This window comes from Ictidomys tridecemlineatus, chromosome 14 (assembly GCF_052094955.1).
Source record: "Ictidomys tridecemlineatus isolate mIctTri1 chromosome 14, mIctTri1.hap1, whole genome shotgun sequence".
NCBI lineage: Eukaryota > Metazoa > Chordata > Mammalia > Rodentia > Sciuridae > Ictidomys > Ictidomys tridecemlineatus.
In genome coordinates, this window is record NC_135490.1 from 8,505,984 (window position 1) to 8,530,586 (window position 24,603).

General features: G+C 37.5%; 1 protein-coding gene across 1 annotated transcript; it reads left to right on the top strand.

The window, feature by feature from the left end:
- The first annotated feature begins 3,304 nt into the window (after positions 1 to 3,304).
- On the top strand, positions 3,305 to 24,390 carry Pbk (PDZ binding kinase). The gene is made up of 8 exons (XM_078030841.1): positions 3,305 to 3,433; positions 5,214 to 5,291; positions 9,060 to 9,153; positions 13,748 to 13,890; positions 16,609 to 16,778; positions 18,718 to 18,847; positions 22,666 to 22,842; positions 23,568 to 24,390. The coding sequence occupies exons 2-8, from the start codon at positions 5,234 to 5,236 to the stop codon at positions 23,765 to 23,767; spliced, it is 972 nt and encodes a 323-aa protein (XP_077886967.1). The 5' UTR covers positions 3,305 to 3,433; positions 5,214 to 5,233; the 3' UTR covers positions 23,768 to 24,390.
- Positions 24,391 to 24,603: the final 213 nt, after the last annotated feature.

Genomic DNA, 24,603 nt, shown 5'->3' on the forward strand with positions numbered 1-24,603 from the left:
CTTGTAAAAATGTAAGACTTAATAAAACATAGAGGACATTTTAGACATGAGAAAAGATGCCGAGTTCTATAATATTATACCTTCATAAAAAATTAGAATGAGACTAGAGGGAAGGTGAGATGAGACACTATGTTCCTCTGTCTGGAAAAGGGTGACCCAAAAATGGGAGGCTTGAGGTGGGAGGGGGTACACACACATCTAAGAAGGGAGACATTGTGAGCACATTTGTTAAAGCCGGAGTCTAACCTCAACATGGATTTGAATCCTGTTTACCAATTATGAGTTCTATGGCTTTAGGCAAATTGCTTAATTTTTTGTGCCCCAGTTAGTTCTTCATTTGAAAAATGAGGTGTAATAACCATAATAATTAGAGTTGTGAGGATTAAATATGTCAATACATATACTGCCGTAGTCTGGCTGGGCTGCCTAAGTCTGGCTGGGCAAAATAACCGAGAGGTGACAAGCAACTTGAAGGTTGAAGCAGGAACTACTTTATTGCAAGTGAACTCAGCAGGAACTGAGCGAGAACTCAAAGTAGCGGGTACCCAAGGTAACAGGAGCCGCTTCTCTGTGGGACAGCAGAGGTACATATACCCAACTAATTACACACAGATTAACTTAATTAACATTATCTAGACACAGCAGTCAGTCATTAAGGAATCCTCATCATCTTAATGGCTCGCTGGCATTACTTCACAAACCACTCCTTCTGGCAAGGTGCCAGGCGCCATCTCGACTTGATTTGCATCCCCAACAATCTACAACACTTGGAACAATGCCTGACACTTAGAAATACTGTTTGCTGTTACTGTTACTCTGGAGAGCGGCCCATGCTCTCCTCTGAATTACTCTTGGATGTATAGAACTGCAGCTTTCAGTCCATGCCCAAACCTAAGTCATTCCATTTTGTAAAGCGTTAGTTTGCCCTAAATTACTCCATTTTGATTACAGGTGCCAAAGTAGAATGACTCCATATCTCGTTTTTACAAGTAAACAATTACCATCTGCCTGGCACCACTAAAGGCATAAACTGATAAATAACTTATATGTGCCAACTTACTCAACTAAATCAAGGAGATGTGGATATCCCACATCATATCAGGAATGCCAGACACAGGAGCTTATCAACCTTACCAGATGAGAACCCTCATCGGAGACCCATAAAAGAAGAAGCCTCCCCACCAAGACTTAACATGGTCTGAGACCAGGCAAAGGACAGGTGGATGGCACCCCCATAACCCGTTAGGTTGCTAACAGCCTCTGGGGGAGGGTCACACTTTCTAACACAAGCAATCACCCCCAGATGGCTTTCTTCCTGCCCTTTTGGTCACTTTTGGTCACATAGGCAGAGTAGGAGGAGGGGGCATGAGAAGAAAGGAAGCTTGATAAGCTTGATATCAATAAGGGGCAAGACGCCCTCACTCCCTTGGGCACCAGCCCTGGAGCCCCTTTTCCCTGGAGTCAGTCAGTCTCTCTCTCTCTCTCTCTGTCTCTCTCTCTCTCTCTCTCTCTCTCTCACATGCTTTAAATAAAACTTGTTTTCTTGCCTGAGTATGTCTTGGGTTTTAATCTTCAACATTGGGGAAACAAGGACCCGAGTCTGATTTTCAAGTCCAGTTGCAGTACCTTGACCTTGTCATCAGGTCCCTCATCATGGGCTTCGCCTGTGAAAGTTGACGCAGTGATGAACTTCCAATTTCCCGTCTCCACTGGGCTTCAGCAAAATGCGGTTCTCCCGCCTGTGACGACCACACAAGGCCAACTCCCAGCTTAAACCTGAGTGGACGCTCTGAAACAGAAACTGCTGCTCATCTGGACCCTCTGCTTTGGCAACTCTGTAGGTTCAGGTCCTTATCTGACCGCCCACAGTGACTCTGACTCTTCCTCCACATCTCTCTCTGCCTGTGCTCTTGGACACAGCATCCTGAAACCCTGTGGCTGCTTTGACTTTCTGTGTCCTATTTGTATCTCATTATTTGGAGTATGTGTGACTTGAGTGTCACAGATATTAAAAATTGAGATTAGAAGCAAGGACCTCGTGTTTGCCCAGCTTATGATGACCAGGCGGCCCACAAGTATCCAGTGACCTGCCTGATGAAAGGCTATGACGTGAATTTACTGTGATTTGTTTTCAAATAGAGCTTTTCAATCTGTGACTAAATGACCCAACCAGCACATCTGTAGAGGAGGAAAAGTTTATTTGAGGGCTCACACTTTCAGAGGTCTCAGTCCACTGACAGCAGGCTCCATTCCTTGGGGCTCAAGGTGAGGCAGGACATCATGACAGAAGAGTGTGGAAAAGGGAAGCAGCTCATATGATGATCAGAAAGGGGGGAGAGAGGTGGGGGGAGAACAGGGGAGGAGGAGGAGGGGGTAGGGTGGGGAGAGAAGAGACTTGACTCACCAGACACAAATATATACCCCAAAGCCACTTCCAATGCCCCCACCTCCTCCAGCCACACCCCACCTGTCTGCAGTCACCTTCAGATGAAGGTTCATGAAGAGCATCTGTTTCTTACAGGCTCTCACCCACTTACAGATAGAATGGTCTATCTATAATTATAAAACATGCCTCAAAGTGGACTGGGGAACTTTCTGAAGGTCAGAAGTAAAAAAGTAGTGTGTGTGCATGCATGTGTTCAAATGTACACAAGCACACGAATAAATACATGTCTTGTCACTATGTGATAAAATCTTAGGAAACAAGCAATCCTCTTTCTAGACCTCAAGTGAGTTGATTTCTGAAGAGGTCATACTCTTTTGAACATGGAGCACACTGGTCTCCCCTTACAAAAGGACTCTAACCTCTTCTGTAATATGGCATATGTGTGTGTGTGTGTGTGTGTGTGTGTGTGTGTGTTCTTAGGACACTTCCCATCTTCACCCTCATAGACTTTAACCCCTTCCAGGACGGGGAGAATTCTGTGAGTTCACCATCTTTCTGTCTTGTAGTGACAACCACGAATCACCCTAGGAATGGAGAGTCAGTGCACACCGGGCCCATAGTGAGTACCTGGGTAGACACATGCTGAATACATGAGTGAATGCTGAACTGAACCTGGTCATCACAAGAGTCAAACTACTAAATATTTATTTTTATTCTCAGCCCAAAATGGCTTTTACTCTGAGTCTAGACGTAACGTTTGCGATTGAGGAACAGCTGCAACCTTCCAAACACTTAAGGACAGTGGCTTCACCTCAGTCTGTCCTTTCCTGCGTTTCCCTTCCTCCCGTTCCGCTGTCGGTCCCACCTGGAAGCGCACCCAAAGGGCGCCAGGCGGGGACGGGCGAGGCCGGCGCCTTTTGTCCCTCGCGCCCTCCGTAGCTCGGGGCCGCGCGCGGCCTTTTCAAAGTGGCGAGCGGTCCAGGCGCAACGGCAGTTCCCGGTCCGGCCGAGGGGAGCCACCTGCGCGTCCGCCGCGGTCCTTACCCGGTAAGCGCTGCTCGGCTGCGGGGCGGGCGCCTTCTTCCTCCACTGCGCTGCGTGAGCGCGCGGGGCGGCCGCGATGGCGGGAAGGGCCGTGGGCGCGGCTGCTGCGGGGCGGCGGGTCTGCGGGGGCCCGGACCCCTCGCGGGGAGCCAGGCCGACGCCCGCAGGTGCCCGCACCCCGGCTGCCTCCCGCCCCCTTCCTTCTCTTCGCGTCTGTTCTCGAGACCGCCAGTCCCTCTCCCATTCCCTCCTCTCCCCCTCCTGCTGCCCCCTCGGCCGAGCTGGGCGGGCGGTGCGCGGCAGCCGTGCGGGGCCCACGGGTGCGGGCGTCCGGCCCTGGGGACTTCCCGGCGCAGCTCCTTCACAGCACTCCACCGAGTTCGCCTTCCGCCGCGGCCCGGCACCGCCGTCTCCTGTGTCGCCTTCTAAAAGCCACAGTGGGTTTTGGGGGGTGGGATGAACTCAGGGCGCTCGAACCCTGAGCCCCATCCCCAGCCCTATTTTGTGATTTATTTAGAGACAGGGTCTCACCGAGTTGCTTAGGGCCTGGCTTTTGCTGAGGCTGGCTTAGAACTCGCGATCCTCCTGCCTCAGCCTCCCGAGCCGCAGGGATTAGTCAGACAACTGTGAATGGAGGAGACACAGTATATTTAGGTGCAAATAGCCTTCAGTACGGAAGGTGTGACTGAGTTCTCCTGTGTCTCAAGAAAATAATGAAATGTGAAATTGTTTGTATTTAAATCAAGTGGTTTTTATTTGGCAGTGAGACTTCCCGGGTCACTCGACTTGCCACGGCCTGCACCGGTGGCCTTTTCTTACACTGATGTCCTGGGTGGTCTCACCTACTCTCTTGCCTTTAGTGCCACCTCTGTGCTGGTATCCCACAAATTTTTTTTGTCTTCAGCTATTGGATTCCAGGTATATATCCTATGTATACAAATATGTCCATATATTTCACATTTTCACCTAGTTGTCGAGTGTGGCATGTAAAGGTGAGCTTTTATTCTCTATTTCTGGTGCTCCTATTTTCTCCAGGTGCTCACTTATTTTTAACCACAGTCTGCTCATCGGGAAATCAGGATATTTTCTGTGCGTGGGATCATCATGTCCAAATATGTGGCCTTTTGTGTGCACTTTCTTTCACTTAGCATGATTGTTTTTAAATATTTTTTTTAATTTATTTTTATGTGGTGCTGAGGATTGAACCCAGTGCCTCACATGTGCAAGGTGCACGCTCTACCACTGAGCCACAAACCCAGCCCCAAGCATGATATTTTCAAGGTTCATTTATATTGCATATATCAGTGCTTTATTTGTTTTTATGACTGAGTAATATTCCTTTGTGTGCACATATCACTTTTATATATTCATCATCTATGTGGCTATTATGAAGAATATTGTTTGCATAGACAGTTTTCCTGGATGGGATAACTGTTTACAACTTGGGACATGTAAGAGGAAGACATACTTTTTACCTTTTTGAACTAATGTTCTCTTTAATCAAGTGCATTATTAGTTTCTTTAATCAAGTTCTTATATTTTATGATTAACAAATACCCCCCCATCACACACACACAATACCAATAGTGTGAACACAGGTAACAAGTGTACCTTTGGCTTTCAGTTTACTTATTGTAAATAAAATTGGACTAAATATTTGTTGAGGTCTTTTTTAGTTTTCAGATTTTATGTTCATATTATAAAATGAGTGATGTTACAGGAATTTTTCTACATCAATGAAAGTTGTACTCTTTTTAACTGCAGTGTAACATTTTTATCATAGGACCTAGAGAGGTTGTTACAATGGAAGGAACTGATAATTTCAAGACACCAAGCAAATTATCTGAAAAAAGGAAATCTGGTAAGATTGCAGATGTAATGAGATGTTTCTTCATTGTTATTGCTACTAGAAATGTCTTAGTATTGTTTTAGTTTGTTCTTTTACTATCTTTCATGCACGTTTCTAGCATGTCTCGTTTATAATGTTAATAAGACTTATTTAATAGAACATGGTTTGGTTATCTATGGACTAATTTATTAACATTCTAACAGCTATCGAGGTTTTGGCTGGTGAAGAATCAATTTAGCTTAAACCATTAAGGAATTGCTTTACCTTTTTCCCTTCCTTACATGTCCTTATGAGGGAAAGAATGGGCAGAGGGAAATCTTTTCAACAATTGGATCTCTATATGCAAATAATGAACTTTGACTCTTAACTCAGGTCATAAAGATTAAAATCAACCAGAAACAGTGACACAAGCCTGCAATCCTAGCTAACTGGGAGGCTGAGGCAGGAAGATTTGAGGCCAGCCTTATCATTTCACAATACCTTGTCTCAAAGTATAAAAAAGATTAGAGATATACCTCAGTGATAGAGTGCCCTTGGATTCAATCCCCAGTACTGAATTAACAAAAAAGTGTTAGTGGACATATCTGCCTTGCTTGCAATGCATTATATGTGGCAAATTACATTAATTTTCTATTGTTAAATCAGCATTTCATTCCTGGGGTAAAATTATATATAGTGCTAGTCAAATAATCTGTTTTTTCCTTTATGAGCTTTATTAGCGTTTTTCAAGGAATTTGTTACTTCTAAATGGTCAGATTATTGGCATAAAGTTATTAGTGATACACTGATTACCCTTCTGCCCTTTTTGGTTTCTGATGCTGGTATTTTATATATTTTTTCTTTTTTGCCTTAATCAGCTGGACTTGAGTTTCATCTATCTGGGTGAATGCTGCACCTGTTGCTGAATGCAGTGTTCTATTCATGTCATTTAGGTCAATCTGGATGAAATGTTGTTTTATTCAGGTCTTTTATATCCCTATTGATTTTTTTCTGTATTTAGTCTTAATTAATGAGAGAGGAATATTGAAGTCTCCAACTACAATTATGGATTTGTCTGTTTTTCCTCCCTTCAGTTCTATTTGTTTTTGGTTCATGTATTTTTAAGCTTTGTTGTTAAGTACACACATGTATTAATCAGGATTCCCTAGAGGAGCAGAATCAACAGGAAGTATAATTCTAAAAGGGAGACTTATTAGGTTGGATTAAGTAACCAGAAGCTGGATAGTCCACAATGGCCATCTGCTGGAGAGCTGGAAGAACCAGTAGCTGTGCAGTCCAAGAGGCTGAAGCCTCAGACCCAGAGAGATCAATGGTGTTACCCTAGTCTGAGACCAAAGGCTTCCGGAGAATCACTGTCAGAGACTGCTTTGGAAGAGTGAAGAAGCAAGAGTCCAATATCCTCTGATGATGGCAGCAGAAATCGAGAACCCATTCTAGAAGACTGGAGCTTGCATCTGTGGCTGCTTCCTTGTTCTTCAAACTTTATTTCATCCAAGCCATCATCTTATTGGTCAGTGCTGCCCACACTTAAGGCAGGATATCCATTTCAGTTGGCTATCCCACATGCCCATCATTCCTAGACACACCCTCACTGACACATCTGCAATCCTCTTAATCTTTGGCATCTCTTACTCCAATCAAGTTGACAATTCAAATTAACCATTATAGTACACATTTAGGATAGTTATTTATTTTGATGAATTTTCCACTTCACTATTATAAAATGCCTTTCTTTATCCTACGTGTTACTCTGTTTTGAAGCCCATTTTATGTGATAATAACAGAGCCATCCAGCTTTATTTTGATTATTGTTTGAATGGTATATGCTTTCCAACCTTTTATTTGTGTTTTTATATTTAAAAGTGAGTTTATTTTATAATAATGTTATATAGTTTTGTTTTTATCCATTCTGACAACTTCCACCCTTAGTTAGACAATTTCACCACTAGCCACATGGGGCTATTTAAAATTTGGATTCAGATTAATCATAATTAAATAAAATCACCAATTTAGTTTCTCATTTATATTAGCCACACTCTTTAGTGCTAAGTAACCACATTTGGGTAGCGACTTCTGTACTGAACAGCATAAATACAGAATATTTTTCTTGTGGCAGGGTTTATTGGATAATACTGTTTAGACCATTTATACTTAAATTATGGAACTTAAATCTATTTTGCTATTGCTCCATAGCTCACTGATATTTTTGCTCTCCTCTGCTTCATTTTTGGTAGTGTGTGTTGCTGTATCTTCAGTTTCTGTTCACCTTTCTTAGACTCTAAGGTGGTTATTCTTATCTCTTACATTTTTCATTCTTTTGAGTTTTCTTTACATCATTAAGTGCATTTTTAACATATGTTTAAGATTTCTTGTCATTAATTCCACCATCCCTGTCATTTGATGGTATGTTTTTATTGGTTTATTTTTCCCCTGGTTTGGGACGTATTTGGGAGACCTATTTTCCTGCTTCTTTCATGGCTGGTAATTTTTTATATTTCACATCTTTTAGTGCTGGACTTTGTTATTCTTTTAGACTGTTTGATTTCATTAAGGCCTAAAATTAACTCACCTGCATGTTAGTCTGTTCCTTTTGAGACTTGCTTTTAAGTTTTTTAATAGATTTTTCTTGTTGGGCTAAAAGGTAGCTATGCTACCAAGTTGTGACTAGAATTACTACATTCTGACTTATGGTAAAGTGAATTCATTCCTAGAATTGTGGGATTTCTAGTAATTAGTCAATTCTTTCCTGGCTTTCCATATGCAACTACCCATTGTGTTTGCAGATGAGCACTTAGCCAAGTACTCACTGGGAGATCTTGCCAGATCTTCAGAGCACTCTCTTCTTCTAGCTCCTTCCATTTTGGTTCTCTGCTCTACAAATTCCAGTTGCCTAGGTCTTTTTGATCTCTATCTCCATAGTTTTACAAGACTGCCAGGCTGTGTTTCCTTTATGTTGCAGCCTGGAAACAGTCTTTATGCATAAAATCAGGGCAGTTATATAGGGCTCCCTTCATTTCTTTCTCTTCTCTCAGAGAACGCAGACCTCCTCTGCCTGTCGTCACATGTAAAATCCATTGTATTGTGTCAGGTGTTCTGTTGTTCATGATGAGATGGTCATTTCAAGAGCAGTAATTGTTCATGAGCAGAAGTAGAACTCCTTTATCACATCTTTTTAAAGACAATAATGCTCTGCAATGTATATTGTTAATTAGGCTTCTGATGGTGATCACTGAGGGTTGTGGTTTTTTTTTTTTTTTTGCTGAGTTCAAGGCCAGCCTTAACAACTCAGGAGACCCCATGTCAAAATAAAACATAAAAAGGGCTAGGGATATAGCTCAGTGGTGGAGCATCCTTGGGTTCAATCCTCAGTGCCAAAAAAAAAAAAAAAGCAGCAGCAAACACCAATATTCAAATATATATATTTATATTTCATTTATTTCCCTTCTCTCAGAAGGCAGTTAGTACATAGTTTAGACTTGGAGGGCCACACATGAACTCTGTTGTATATTCTTTATTTTTTAACAACCCTTTAAAAATTTGGAAAAAATTCTTAGTCTGTGGATCATAGAAACACAAGACAATTTACTGACGTCTGCTTCAGGGTTAATGTAGGCATGGTCAAAGGGTATCCATTTAAGGTTAGGATAGATAATTATAATTGCTCTCCAAAAAGATTATGCCAATTAATAGTCTTAATGACAATATTTTTAGAATATTAGGATGCTTTTATTAGCTTTTTCACATACTAATTCTATTTTTGTTTCTTTTTCCAACATTTAGTGTTATGTTCAACTCCATATGTAACTATCCCTGCCTCTCCATTTATGCAGAAGCTTGGCTTTGGGACTGGGGTAAATGTTTACCTAATGAAGAGGTGAGTATAAAATTTCAGGTTAACCGTTTTATATGGAACTCAGAAACAAAAAAGGAATATGAAAATTCAAATATATGGCTTTAGGCTATGTTTCTTGTCCTGCCTGACTGCTGTATCCCAATCCCTAGAATGCAATAACTTCCAGCTCTTGCCTGGTATACTTTTCTTGTAGCTTACTCCTGATGAATTATTTAAGAGGAAGTAGTTTACCTTTTAATTTTTCCTTGGCTTCTATAAGAAGGAGAAGTGACAGAGGAAAGGTATTTCTTTGTAGTATTAACATAAGATTTTCAATAAGTAAACCTCAAAGAGGAAGCCATTGCTTGAAAATGATAGTGACTGATAACTTCCTCTATCTGGTGAGTTGCCTTCTCAGGATCTTTCCTTCTAAAAGAAGTCAAAAGGGCTTTCTTTCTTATGGTGTTGTTATTAAGAGGAGGAAATACATGATTTTAAAGTAGGAAATTGTGTTAGAAACGAAGTAATTGAATAAGTATGGTGCTAATTACCAGTAATACATATGTCAACAGTTTTGTGTGTATGTGTGTTACTGGGGATTGAAACCCACAGGGTGCTGTACCTCATACATCCCCAGCATTTTTTTCTTTCTTTTTTCTTTTTTAAAAATTTTGAGGCAGGATCTCACTAAGTTGCCTAGGCAGATATTGAACTTGTGATCCTCCTGCCTCAGCCTCCTCATTTGCTGGGATTACAGGCACTGGTGATGGTTTGTTTTCTAAAATTATTTCTTTTAATCATTACTCTTAGTTTCATGTCTGTTAAGTAGCAGAATAATCAGTTAATATGTATTCCTTAATGAATTCTTGGAATCAGCCTGATTAGTCCAATCTTTCTTAGGATATCTTAGCTTCATTTGCCTAGATTTGTATTGTTTCCAAACAGAAATGCTTTCTAAAATAAGAAGCTAATGAATTAAGAATATTCTAGCAATTATGTACAGTGGAGTATTCCTGAAGCATTTCTTGTTTGGAAATAATTTTCCTCCAGAATTTTGAGAATCTCTATCACCACTATTGTATTTCAGTTTACAGTGTTACTGTTGAGAATTGTGAAGCCTTTCTGATTGCTCATTCCTTTTCATGTAATCTGTTTTATGTTATCTATCTCTCCCACTCTCCAGATCTTTTTTAAAAAATTTTTTTAGATGTTGATGGACCTTTATTTTATTCACTTATTTTTATGCGGTTCTGAGAACTGAACCCAGTGCCTCATACATGCTAGACAAGCACTCTACCACTGACCCACAAACCCAGCCCCACTCTCCAGATCTCTGTATGATCTGATGGTTGCCAGTGTTCTGAAATTTGACAAATTACATGTCTGGGTGTGCCCCGCTTGGAATTTGATAGTTAACTGTTCTTAAATATTTTAAATTAAAAAAATTACTTTGTTGATGATTTCCAACTTGTTTTTCACTCTTCTCTACCTCAAATCCTATTATTTGGATATTGAACTTACTGGACTGATTTCTAACCTACTTCTTCTTCTTTTTTTTTAATCTGGTTATCTTGTCTTTTTGCTGTTTTCTGGGATATTTCCCCAACTTTATCTTCCAAGGTTTCAGTTGAGTTTTTCATTTTTTAAATCTTGATTTTCATTATCTTTCTTAAAAATAACATGCAAGTATTTTGAGGTTGTAGATGTGTTCTGTATCTTGGATATCGATAACAGATGTATACACATGTAAAAACTCACTGAGCACTTAGTATGCCTATGTTATTAGTTACTACTCTGTTCCTACCCGAGTCTCATGTTTTCAACTGCTAGTAAACCAAAGGCTAAAGACCCTCTGTTTTACCTCCTCCCAAAGCAGGTCTCTAGGAGAAGTAGGGGCTGGGGACTGTCCAGTGGGACGGAACTGGGACTGGTGTATGGGAATCCCCCTGCTTTGAACATCATGTTTCAAGCCCTTCACTAGGTCTTTTAAGTCAGTTACTTTCTAGCTTCTGAAATTGAGTTGCTCTGGTCTCCTCTTCTGGTATTTGTAAGTGGGTATGTCTTAAAACAGCTATTTGCCATATATTTATTTGTTGGTACTGGGGATTGAACCCAGAGATGCTTAACCACTGAGCCTCATCCCCAGCCCTTTTTATTTTGAGAAAGGGTCTTGCTTAGGGCCTCACTGTATTGCTGAGACTGGCCTTAAACTTGTGACCCTCCTGCCTCAGCCTCCAGAGTCACTGGGATTAGAGTCACTTTTTTACCACATGGTACCATGTGGTACCATCCCTGGCATATACATGTGTGTAAGCTATTATTTTAATCAGGAAGTTTATATTTTTAAATGTTAAATCAAGTTTGAATTCCTAAACTACCCAATGTATTTTGATTATTATTAAGTAAATTGATAGATTATTAATATTTGCTAGGAATTTTTGTTCTATAAGTATATATAAGTGAAGTTGGTTGTGATTTTCCTTTTTCTGCTCTTTGATTTTTTTTAAAAGGGAAAGTTATATTAGACTTAGAGTCCTTTTACTTTTCATTTTCTGGGGAATAGTTTGTATGAGATTGAATGGCAGATTTCTTGAGAGTTTAGTAAATTCACTTATAGAATCATCTGTGCTTCATATTTCTTGTAGGAAGATTTTAAGCTACTGAGTAATTTTTTTCTTTAATCAGTTTTCTTAGATTTTTCTAGTAACATCCATTTTGTCTTAAGTTATTGGCAAAAAGTTTTAGTATTTATTTTAAAAATTTTCTACTATACCTGTAGTCATGTCCCCATTTTTATTTGAAGTATTATTTATGCTACCTTTTGTTTTTCCTTGTATAATCTCATCAGAAATTTATCAGTTTTATTATTCTTAATGAATCAACTTTTAGCTTAGCCAAGTATTTATTCAAATTTTATAAATCTGTTTTTGTTATTCTGTAGATCAGAGTAGGTATGGAAAAGGAGAGGATGGACTTTCTCTCTAGAGTCTAAACATTCAAGAGCTAGGAGGGTAACACTGAAACTTGAGAAATAGCTTTTTTTTAACCATAAAATGATATGGAAGAGGTTCCCCTCAAATGCTGCTGTTATTTAAAACTAAGTTTAGCTGAGCATGGTGGCACATCCCTGCATTCCCAGTGGCTTAGGAGGCCAAGGCAGGAGGATTGCAAGTTCAAAGCCAGCCTCAGCAACTTAAAAAGGCCCTAAGCAACTCAGTGAGACCTTGTCTCTAAATAAAATATAAAAGGGCTGGGAATGTGGCTCAGTGGTAAAATGTCCCTGGGTTCATTCCCTGGTACCAAAAACAAAATAAAACAAAACAAAAACAATCGAACAAAAACCCCCAAAACCTAGAAGTTTAAAAACAATTTAGATAAACTTATGGATAATAGATATATATGAATTTAAAAATATGATTCTTTTGAGTACAGGATTTTCCATTGAACAAAGTTCTGCAATGCAGTGCTATGCCTGTGAGAGTACAAAGCTAACTATATCTTTGGTTCAGTCTACAATTTATTTTCAGTACTGGGGATGGAACAGGGCCCTTCTACCTGTGCTATTTCCCAGGCCCTTTTTATTTTTTGAGACAGGGTCTTGGTAAGTTGCCCAGGCTGGCCTGGAGCTTGGGCATCACCTGTTTCAGCCTCCTGATAAACTGTGATAACAGGTGTAATAGTGTAAATATACTTGGGCCTATTCACAAACTTCCATGTTTGGCTACATACCCTCCCTTTTGCTGAGGATCGAACCCAGGGCCTCACACATGCTAGGTGAGCACTCTACCACTGAGCCACAACCCCAGCCCCCCAAGTGTTTTTGTTTAACTTCTCTTCTTTAAGTTAAATTTCTTAAGGTTTAATATTTATTATGTTATCATTCTGTAACTCATCTCTGATTCATATGTTAAATAAGCATTTGGTTATATGACATGCTAGAAAACATAGAAAATAGTAGTTTCCAATTTTAAAATGTGTGTGTATACATATATTTTGTTATTATTATTATTAATAGTACCAGGAAATGAACCCAGGAGCACTCTACCACTAAGCCACATCCCCAGCCCTTTCTAGTTTTTATTTGAGACAGGGTCTCACTAAGTTGCTTTGGCCCTTGCTAAATTGCTGAAGCTGGCCTTGAACTTGTGGTCCTCCCAAGGATCCTCCCAGATTGCTGGGTTACAGACTTATATCCATCTTAAATATTTATAATTTTAGACAGTTTATAACAGTCTATCCTTGTCTTTTTTTATTCCATCTCTGTTGTTCCATCAACAGATTTCTCTCATCTTCTCATATGTTCTATTTGCAAGAGAAATGTAGCAGAGGTGTTGATAGTCTAAAATATTTTAAATATATTTTTTTTAATTTTTATTTTTTTAGTTATAGGTGGACACAATATCTTTATTTTATTTTTATGTGATGCTGAGGATCAAACCCAATGCCTGACATATGGGAGGCAAATACTCATCCTCTGAGCTACAGTCCCAGTCCCTTAAATATTTTTTAAAAACAATTACTGTCAAGTCAAGTCTTTCAAAATTTAATATTTGAAAATGTGTTGTGGGTCTTTATTCATTCTAATACTATTTTTTATTAATATATACATACATATATATTTACTTACTTATTTTAGATCTCCAAGAGGTTTGTCTCATTCTCCTTGGGCTGTAAAAAAGATTAATCCCATCTGTAGTGATGATTATCGGAGTATATATCAAAAGAGACTAATTGATGAGGCTAAGATTTTGAAAAGTCTTCATCATCCAAACATTGTAGGTAAGTTTTAAATTTGTTACCAGTACATGGAATATTATTATTCTTTACATCCAGAAATAGTATAAATACTTTAACTGGTTTCACTAATCAAAATGAAGAGAATGGGGCTGAAGGTTGTCAGGAATCAAATTAATGTGGACAGTCTAAAAAAACAATTCTACCCTAGTGCAGCGGCACATGCTGTGGAACTCTGGAGGCTGAGGCAGGAGGATTGTATATTCAAGGCCAGCCTTGGTAACTTAGGGAGATCTTGTCTTAAAATAAAAAGGACTGGAATAAATCAAAGGCATTCCTGTACATCAGCGACAAATCCTCTGAAATGGAAATGAGGACAACTACTCCATTCACAATATCCTCAAAAAAAATAAAATACTTGGGAATCAACCTAACAAAAGAGGTGAAAGACTTATACAATGAAAACTACAGAACCCTAAAGAGAGATATAGAAGATCTTATAAGATGGAAAAATATTCCCTGTTCATGGATAGGCAGAACTAACATCATCAAAATGGTGATATTACCAAAAGTTCTCTATAAGTTCAATGCAATGCCAATCAAAATCCCAACGGCATTTCTTGTAGAAATAGATAAAGCAATCATGAAATTCATATGGAAAAATAAAAGACCCAGAATAGCAAAAACAATGCTAAGCAGGAAGTGTGAATCAGGCGGTATATCGATACCAGACTTCAAACTATACTACCGAGCAATAGTAACAAAAACAGCATGGTACTGGTACCAAAACAGGCGAGTGGACCAATGGTGGTACAGAATAGAGGACACAGAAACCAATCCACAAAACTACAACTATCTTATATTTGATAAAGGGGCTAAAAGCATGCAATGGAGGAAGGATAGCATCTTCAACAAATGGTGCTGGGAAAACTGGAAATCCATTTGCATCAAAATGAAACTGAATCCCTTTCTCTCACCATGCACAAAAGTTAACTCAAAATGGATCAAGGAGCTTGATATCAAATCAGAGACACGGCATCTGATAGAAGAAAAAGTTGGCTATGATCTACATACTGTGGGGTCGGGCTCCAAATTCCTCAATAGGACACCCATAGCGCAAGAGTTAATAACTAGAATCAACAAATGGGACTTACTCAAACTAAAAAGTTTTTTCTCAGCAAAAGAAACAATAAGAGAGATAAACAGGGAGCCTACATCCTGGAAACAAATCTTTACTCCACACACTTCAGATAGAGCCCTAATATCCAGAGTATACAAAGAACTCAAAAAATTAGACAATAAGATAACAAATAACCCAATCAACAAATGGGCCAAGGACCTGAACAGACACTTCTCAGAGGAGGACATACAATCAATCAATAAGTACATGAAAAAATGCTCACCATCGCTAGCAGTCAGAGAAATGCAAATCAAAACCACCCTAAGATACCATCTCACTCCAGTAAGATTGGCAGCCATTATGAAGTCAAACAACAACAAGTGCTGGCGAGAATGTGGGGAAAAGGGTACACTTGTTCATTGTTGGTGGGACTGCAAATTGGTGCAGCCAATTTGGAAAGTAGTATGGAGATTTCTTGGAAAGCTGGGAATGGAACCACCATTTGACCCAGCTATTCCCCTTCTCGGTCTATTCCCTAAAGACCTAATAAGAGCATGCTACAGGGACACTGCTACATCGATGTTCATAGCAGCACAATTCACGATAGCAAGATTGTGGAACCAACCTAGATGCCCTTCAATAGATGAATGGATAAAAAAAAAATGTGGCATTTATACACAATGGAGTATTACTCTGCATTAAAAAATGACAAAATCATAGAATTTGGAGGGAAATGGATGGCATTAGAGCAGATTATGCTAAGTGAAGCTAGCCAATCCCTAAAAAACAAATGCCAAATGTCTTCTTTGATTTAAGGGGAGTAACTAAGGACAGAGTAGGGACGAAGAGCATGAGAAGATGATTAACATTAAACAGGGATGAGAGGCGGGAGGGAAAGGGAGAGAGAAGGGAAATTGCATGGAAATGGAAGGTGATCCTCAGGGTTATACAAAATTACATACAAGAGGAAGTGAGGGGTAAGGGAAGAATAAATCAAGTCGAAGAAATGATTTACATTAGAGGGGGTAGAGAGAGAAGAGGGGAGGGGGCATAGTAGAGGATAGGAAAGGCAGCAGAATACAACAGACTAGAATGGCATTGTGTAAATCAATGGAAGTGTAACTGATGTGATTCAGCAATCTGTATACGGGGTAAAAATGGGAGTTCATAACCCACTTGAATCAAACTGTGAAATATGATATATCAAGAACTATGTAATGTTTTGAACGACCAACAATAAAAGAAAAAAATCTCATTAGAATAAACAAATTATAAAATCAAAATAAATAAAAAGGACTGGAGATGTAGCTTAGTGGTAGAGAAACCCTGGATTGAAGGGGGGAAAAATCTCATAAAAATCTTTTAAGTATATATTTAAACTTCATGGGGATGTAGTCATTTTGGTGCTGTCCTTTTAAAATGATCTTCATTTAATGGTAAAATCATTTTATTCAGGGAGGCACAGAGTATAAAAAAATATTTTCATTTGTGTTACTAGTGGCGACCACTGAAGGCATTTAAAATTTGGTCTACTGAATTAGTTTTGTAAATAATAGCTGTTTCATCGTATATTTGTTAGTATTAGTCCAGATTCATGCTTTCAATCACAGTGCTGTAAAAAAGACATGTTCTGTTTTCTTGAGGTTATCGTGCTTTTACTGAAGCCAGTGATGGCAGTCTGTGCCTTGCTATGGAGTATGGAGGTGAAAAGTCTCTAAATGATTTAATAGAGGAGCGAAATAAAGACAGCCAGGATGCCTTTCCAGCAGCTGTAATTTTAAAAGTTGCTTTGAACATGGCAAGAGGGCTAAAGGTAACTATACTGTTGTATTTTAAATAACTTTTGTGGACTATGAAAATACTAAATACTTGTTATACATAATTACATTTTTTTTCTTCAAAGGAGGGAGTTAATCCTTAAGTCTGTATAGAGTCTCATATTGCAGAATGCACCTTTTTTTTTTTATTTTGATTAGGAAAGTATTGTTTAGGGCCCCCACATATGCCTGAAATAATCTAAGACCAGGTAGTTTTGCAATATCGAATACATGTTAGACTTAGTTAACACAAATTTAGTAATTATTCCTGGGGGCATAGCCTAAACCCCTGTTGATATAAGCAAACCCCCTATGGATTACTTTGTGTGATGTTAAATTTTGGGTATACACATATAGGTTCAATGAAGAAAACTCAGTGTTATGCAAAGAAATTATTGTAATTTTGGATAAATCATTTCCACAGAAGTAACATTGGCTCCAAAAAACTATTGGGTGACTCAAAATTGGGTCAGGTAATGATGATACTGATGCCAAAGTTGCATGTTAAAAGTTCAAATGAAATTGATAAATAGATTAGGAAAAAAAAGCAATGTTTCTAAATATTCTAATACCTTTACAAAAAACCTAATTTCAAATAGAATAAATTTAAAAATCTGAATTGTTTAGTAATATTTTTGATGTGTATGAATAATGAAATTAATAGTGTAAATATACTTGGGCCTATTCACTCTGATGGATTGCATTTAAATTAAGTATGTAAACATACCTGTGTAAACAGCAGATCTACACCAAGAACAGTTGTGGGACACCACCCATGAATTAATTATTTGAGTTTATTTGAGGTCTTCACTCGGCCTTTAGCCATTAGGTTTTACTTTGCAAACTATTTTGTGGCTCCTCCCACTCAATGGATTGCACAATGGACATGACCTATTTTCCTCCACTAGGGAAACTGCACAGCCCACCTCCTACCTTATTTGGCAAAGAACATCCCATAGAAAACCTTTGATGCTTCCCCCTGTATAAATAAAGCACATATGGGCTCTCTCACTCTTTCCAGTGTGGAAGCTTGATCTCTAGGATGGGAGAGCCACCTGCTACCCCACCTTTCTAAAATTACTTCCTGTGTCCTGTGGTTTCTTTGCTGTTTCTTAGCTTTATTTCGCAGCCAGCTGATTACACACAGAAGAAACCCAAATTCCACCACCCCTGTGGGATGTGGGCAAGAAACGGTCTCATTTCCAAGCTGGGCTCATAGAGAAATGTTCAAATACTGACGAATGAACAAATAACCATTTTGCAGGTCATTTTACAATGTATTATTATTGTCAAGTACAATTTGAGGAAGATTCCAAAATTATTTCCAAAATACTAGCCTCAAGTAAAATTGAAGTTGGAAAACTGCAGTAGCACCTTCTGATATGTAAATACATGGGATGGGTTTGAAAATACAAAGAAGTTAACATATACTTAGACATCTATCTTTAAGAAATCTTTCAGATTTATCTGAGAGATTTTCCCTTCTCTGGCTTCAAATAATTTGAAATTATGGTTGAATAAGTTTATAGTTTAGGAAGGGAGTTCAAGTCACTGAACTTCAGTTTTATTTATTTTTATTTTTTTAAAATTTTTTTAGAAAGAGGAGAGGGAGGGGGGGAGAGAGAATTTTGTTTAATATTTATTTTTCAGTTCTCAGCAGACACAACATCTTTGTATGTGGTGCTGAGGATCGAACCCGGGCCGCACACATGCCAGGCGAGCATGCTACCGCTTGAGCCACATCCCCAGCCTCTTCAGTTTTATTTGAAGGTTTCTTTTTAAAATTTGTTTTCTTGTGGTGCTGAGGATTTAACCCATGACCTTGTGAATGCTAGGCAAGTGTTCTACCACTGAGCTACATCTCCAGTCCTGAAGGTTACATATGTGGATTAAGTTGTACTTCTGCTCATGGGTATTGATTTTTTACAATTTTAGTATTTACACCAAGAAAAGAAACTGCTTCATGGAGATATAAAGTCTTCAAATGTTGTAATTAAAGGTGATTTTGAAACAATTAAAATCTGTGATGTAGGAGTCTCTCTACCATTGGATGAAAATATGACTGGTAAGTAATACTGTTTTAAATTTGTTTTTATATAACTTTTAAATTCCTGATTTTTATATGTAAAAATACATAGTAAATTCACATGCTTCAAAGATTTAAAACAAATTTTGAAAAATATATAATGAAAAGTATCCCTACTTTTCTATCTCACTTTGACTTAGGGCCCTCCTTTGCCACATATGTTATTAGCTTTATTATTAGCTTATGTTTTAAGTGAAGATAGGTTTGGGAAAGATTTCTAATATGGATTGAGATTTTTAAGATATAAAACATCTTAGAATGGAAAATAAAATTTTTTAACAAGATTTTTGAAAGGGACTCACTTAGTTTCAATAATGTGATGAAATTTGGGAAACTGCTCGAAGAAACTGGAGTGGAACTAGGAAAGAGGAATGTTAGTAAAAATCAGTCTCTGCTTTTTGCTTTTTGGCCCAGCCCAACCCATTCTTCCCTCTGCATTATAAATACTGATCATTCTCAGAAATTTAAGATGTCTTGGTGAGAACCAAGAGCCAGCCTTAAGAAAGGAGACCTTTATATATGAATATAAGTTAAAAGGATGGCCCATGACTGCTTTTATGGGTCATATATAAACCTTAATTTTTAGCAGAAATAAAAGTTTGCAGGCGGGAGTGGGTAGGAATGATGGTGGAATGAGATGAACATCATTACCCTAGGTACATGTATAACTGCACATGTGGTACAATTCTACATTGTGTACAACCAGTGAAATGAGAAAAGTTATGCTCCATTTGTGTACAATGAATCAAAATGCATCTGCTATCATGTATAAGTAATTAGAATAAAACAAGTTTACAAATTGAATTGAGGGCAAAAGCCAGAATAAATAGTGACTATAATGATATCTATAATTAATAAAAATAGAATTGTCCTGTATCCTTATGCTAAATAACTACAACAAGGTCAAAACTTTGGGAAAAAAAGAAATTCTTGAAAGATAATACAAATGAGATTTTTTAAATGTCATTTTCTCAAAACTTAATAATCAAGTAGACAAAACTAAGTAAGGAATCTGAATAATATGATTAAACTCTTTGTATTAGTATATTTATTAAAAATGTCAGATGGCGCACACCTATAATCCTAGCAATGCCTCTAATCCCAGCAATTCAGGAGAATGAGGCAAGTTCTAGGGCAGCCTCGGCAACTTGGTGAGACACTGTCTCAACACTTAGTAAGGGTTGGGGGTGGAGCTCAGTGAAAGAGCACCCACACCTAGGTTCAGTCCTTATTACAGGGGTAGGGGGAAATTAATATTAAAATTGGCCATGTATTATTAGGTCACAAAAGAAAACTTCAGATTATAAAAGTAGTGTAGTAGTTGGCATGTGTTGATGTCAGTGCTGTAAATCTAGAAATATGTAGCAAAATTGGAAATAAAAACTAATTTTTTTAAATAAATTTAAAACACTTGTATATAATTTTTGGTTGGCCGAAAGGAAAAATCAAATTCCAGTTAGAAAATATTCAAAAAATACAAATTTACAACAAATCAAAACCTAGTTAATATAGTTAAAACTATTCAAAGGGAAACTTTTTCATTATTATGAAATTGAGTTATACTTAAAAAAATGAAACCCTAGGGCGGGGCTATAGCTCAGTGGTAGAGAGCTTGCCTCGCATGTGTGAGGCACTGGGTTCTATCCTCAGCACCACATTAAAAAAAGATATTGTGTCCATCTACAACTAAAAAAATATTTTTAAAAAATGAAACCCTAAGAGGGGCTGGGTTGTGGCTCAGTGGTAGAGTATTTGCCTCGAAAGTGTGAGGCACTGGGTTCCATCTCGGTGCCACATAAAAATAAACAAAAAAATGAAACCCTAAGAAAAGCAGAAAACAGGAATGAATAGAAAATTTATAAATTCTACAAAATTAATTTAGAAACCACTCAATTCCAAAAACCCAAATGCCGAATGTTTTCTCTTATATAAGGAGGCTGATTCATAGTTGGGAGGGGGAACATGGGAGAAATAGATGAACCCTAGATAGGGCAGAGGGGTGGGAAGGGAAGGGAAGGGGGTTAGAAATGATGGTGGAATGTGATGGACATCATTATCCAAAGTACATTTATGAAGACATGAATTGGTGTGAATATACTATGTATACAACCAGAGACATGAAAAATTTTGCTCTATATGTGTAATATGAATTGTAATGCATTTAGAAACCACTAAGATGTATTTGGAAATTTAACAACAAAAATTTAACCTATGGGCCAAAGAAAACAATAAGGGAAATTGGAGAGTATTTTGAATTAAATAATAAGGAAATACAACATTAAAATATGTGAGGCAAAAGCTAAAGCAGGGCCTAGAGGGAAATCTGTAGTTATTAGTGACTATAGTTAAAAAAAAAAAAAAAAAAAGTTCTAAATGAATCACCTGTATTCACTTGCAAGCTAGAAAAGAGCAAGACAGATCCAAAGGAGACCAGAGAAAGGGAATAAGAAATATATGAACAGAAATCAGAAGAAAAAATAAGCACTAGAAAATATTAGTAAAGCCTAAAGCTGGTTCATAGAAAAGATAATAAAAGTTATAAGTCCCTATAGACTGATCAGGAAAAAAAGAGAAAACAATGTCAGGAATGCAAAAGAAATACAGCTATAGATTCTACACATATATAAAGAATAAGACAGTTTATACCACTAAATTGGATAACTTAAAATGAAAAGGACAATTACCTTAAAAATATAATTACAAGGGGCTGGGGATGTGGCTCAAGTGGTAGCACGCTCACCTGGCATGTGTGTGGCCCGAGTTGGATCCTCAGCACCACATACAAACAAAGATGTTGTGTCTGCCGAAAACTAAAAAATAAATATTAAAAAAAATTCTCTCTCTCAAAAAAAAATATAATTACAAAAATTGATATAGGAAGAAAATAGAGAATCTAAATAGCCTTACATCTATTAAAGAAACATTCCCACAAGGAAAACTCAAGAGCTAAATGTTTCTACTGTTGATTTCTTTTGAACATTAGAGAAATCTATAAAACCATTAGGAAAAAGTAAAGTTAGCTATTATATTTCTGTATATTATCAATAAATAATAAAAATTCCATTTTTAAGTGTCAAACTCAAAAAATATTCAAGAATTAATCTAATAAGTCTAAGGTCTCTATATTGAAAACCATAAAGCATCACTGAGAGAATTAAGTAATATATATAACTAAGTGGAGAAATATTGCAATTATAGACTGGAAGACTCAATACTGTTGAGATGTTAATTCTTCCCAAATTGACGTAGAGATTCAGTCTATTCCCAGGCAGAATTATAGATGAAATTGATGAATTGACTCTAAAATTTAAACAGAAATGTGAGTGGACCTGTGTCATTCCTAAGCAGAGCCAGTGTATGATTTGACCCTTTCCCTATTTTCTGACTTAGCAATCATGAAAGCATTGAAATTTCATCCTCCGTTCTATGACAGCAAGTTCACAAAACAAAGAACCTGAGGCCCATTAGGTATCTGCCCAAGGCTGACAGCTTGCATGTATTTGAATTCTGATGAGGCAGTCTTGCTCTAGAGTATGAAATCTTGTTATCCACAATCTATTTATATTCCTACCATTTTCTAAGAGAATTGTTTCCCTATGTCTTGACAACTAATCGCTTTTTGAAATTTAACATTCTGATACAGGGAAAGTACCTTATCAATGAAGTTGAATGTGTTTTCATGTCTGCTGGATATGATTAGCCTGTGAACCATTTGCCCATTTTTATTGTGTAGCTTTTCTTCTTAGGATTTCTAATGCCTGCCCTCATAACTTTTATTTGCATTTTGCTTATTTCAGTGACCGATCCTGAGGCCTGTTACATTGGTACTGAGCCGTGGAAGCCCAAGGAAGCTTTGGAGGAAAATGGCATTATTACTGATAAGGCAGACATATTTGCATATGGCCTTACTCTGTGGGAAATGATGACTTTATCTATTCCACACTTTAATTTTGATGATGATGATGATGATGAAGGTACAGTTTTATTATTATTGTGTTGTTTTCAGTTCTAGGAATCCAACCTAAGGCCTTGCACATGCTAGGTAAATGCTCTACCACTGAACTATACCCCCAGACCAGTGGTATGAATAGAACATAAATCAATGTCTTTGCTTCACATTGAAGATTAGCTTATACATTTATATAATTACATTAAGATGTTTGACTTAGGAGATAGTTTGTAACGTACATAGTACATTAATACTAGTGATTAATTTGGTTATGTTTAATGTCACATAATTGAGATTTAAAATGATTGATCGAAAATAGGGAAATAAATTTAGGTCTAGGAAGGGCAAAATGGCTCATACCTATAATCCCCAGCAGCTCTGGAGTCTGAGACTGGAGGATTGTAAGTTCAAAGCCAGCCTCATCAATGTCTCTAAATAAAACACAAAATAGGACTCACTCAGAGGTTGAGAGCCCCTGAGTTAAATCTAGAGGAACAAAGTTACCTTAAAAATTCCCCTTGCTTGAGAAGAAAATACTGAAAAGTTGTCATAGGAGGAGTATGGGTTGGTAGCCTAAAAATCTAAGACAATAGTAATCTACTCAATGGCATGTTGACTGAAGAGATTGCCTGTGGTATAATGGAAACTATATTGGATGGTAAGTTCTTACTTCAAGAAGGTAAGCTATTAAGCTTTTCCATGACCTCAAATGATTTAGCTTATTTCAATCTCTAATTCCTTTGTGAGCAGATAAAACTTTTGATGAAGATGACTTCAATGATGAGGCATATTATGCAGCTTTGGGAACCCGGCCACCTATTAATATGGAAGAACTGGATGAATCCTACCAGAAAGTAATTGAACTCTTCTCTGTATGCACTAATGAAGATCCTAAAGATCGTCCCTCTGCTGCACACATTGTTGAAGCTTTAGAACTAGATGGCCAGTGATCACGTTCATCACCACCTCACCATGTATGGTTTCTGAAACTGTTCTGTTTATTTGATACATTTATATAGTTACTATGATGATCTACAGTTACTAGTCTCTGAAAGAGGCCTATTGTAGGACCATAGTATTAACATTTGAATTACTTCTTAAGGCTATATTTTATATTTGCATGATAAGCACTCAGTATTATACTGGATTTTTCTGTGAAGTTTAAAAAACTAGCTCTGTAGGCCCTTAGATGTTGCTCATACAGAGTTAAAACACTAACTATAAATGTTGTAAACTATCTAATATTAATTTGAATTGAATGACCATAACTTTTACTAATGATCGTTCTTACATATTTTCTTTTTATGGATCTATTAAAATTAGCACTTTATACAGTGCAAAAGCCTGCATTTGCTTCTGTTTGGCTGATGTACTTATAAATGGTCACTAGAACTTGAAGAAAAAAATGACTCAATAGAATAGCTCCTTGGGTAGTTAGATTCTTTGGCTTGTATTTTCTGTACTGATCCCTTTTTTAGTTTTTATTTATTAATCTATACTGCATTTCAAGGTTTGTAAAAATAATAGAACTCAAGTAAGACAGTACAAAATAAAAGATAATTTTCATACTGAATAGTCTCAGCATTATCTTACTTTATACTCTAATTGATTTGAGTGTTGTTAAACTTCTTGAGTGAATGCAAGTATATTACTTTCCCTTTCTTGACCTTATTTTGTTAATCTGTAAAACAAAGTTGATTTGTATCAGTAGTTTCTATCTGCCACAGCCTTGAAATTTTCAAAATTACTGAATTGTAATTGTGAATCTGGTTGTTGTACTCACACT

Excerpts from the sequence above, each read along its gene's own strand:
- Pbk (XM_078030841.1), top strand. The coding sequence starts at position 5,234 with ATGGAAGGAACTGATAATTTCAAGACACCAAGCAAATTATCTGAAAAA. Across the intron at positions 9,154-13,747 it reads AATGTTTACCTAATGAAGAG|ATCTCCAAGAGGTTTGTCTC; the intron begins GTGAGTATAAAA and ends TACTTATTTTAG. Across the intron at positions 22,843-23,567 it reads TGATGATGATGATGATGAAG|ATAAAACTTTTGATGAAGAT; the intron begins GTACAGTTTTAT and ends CTTTGTGAGCAG.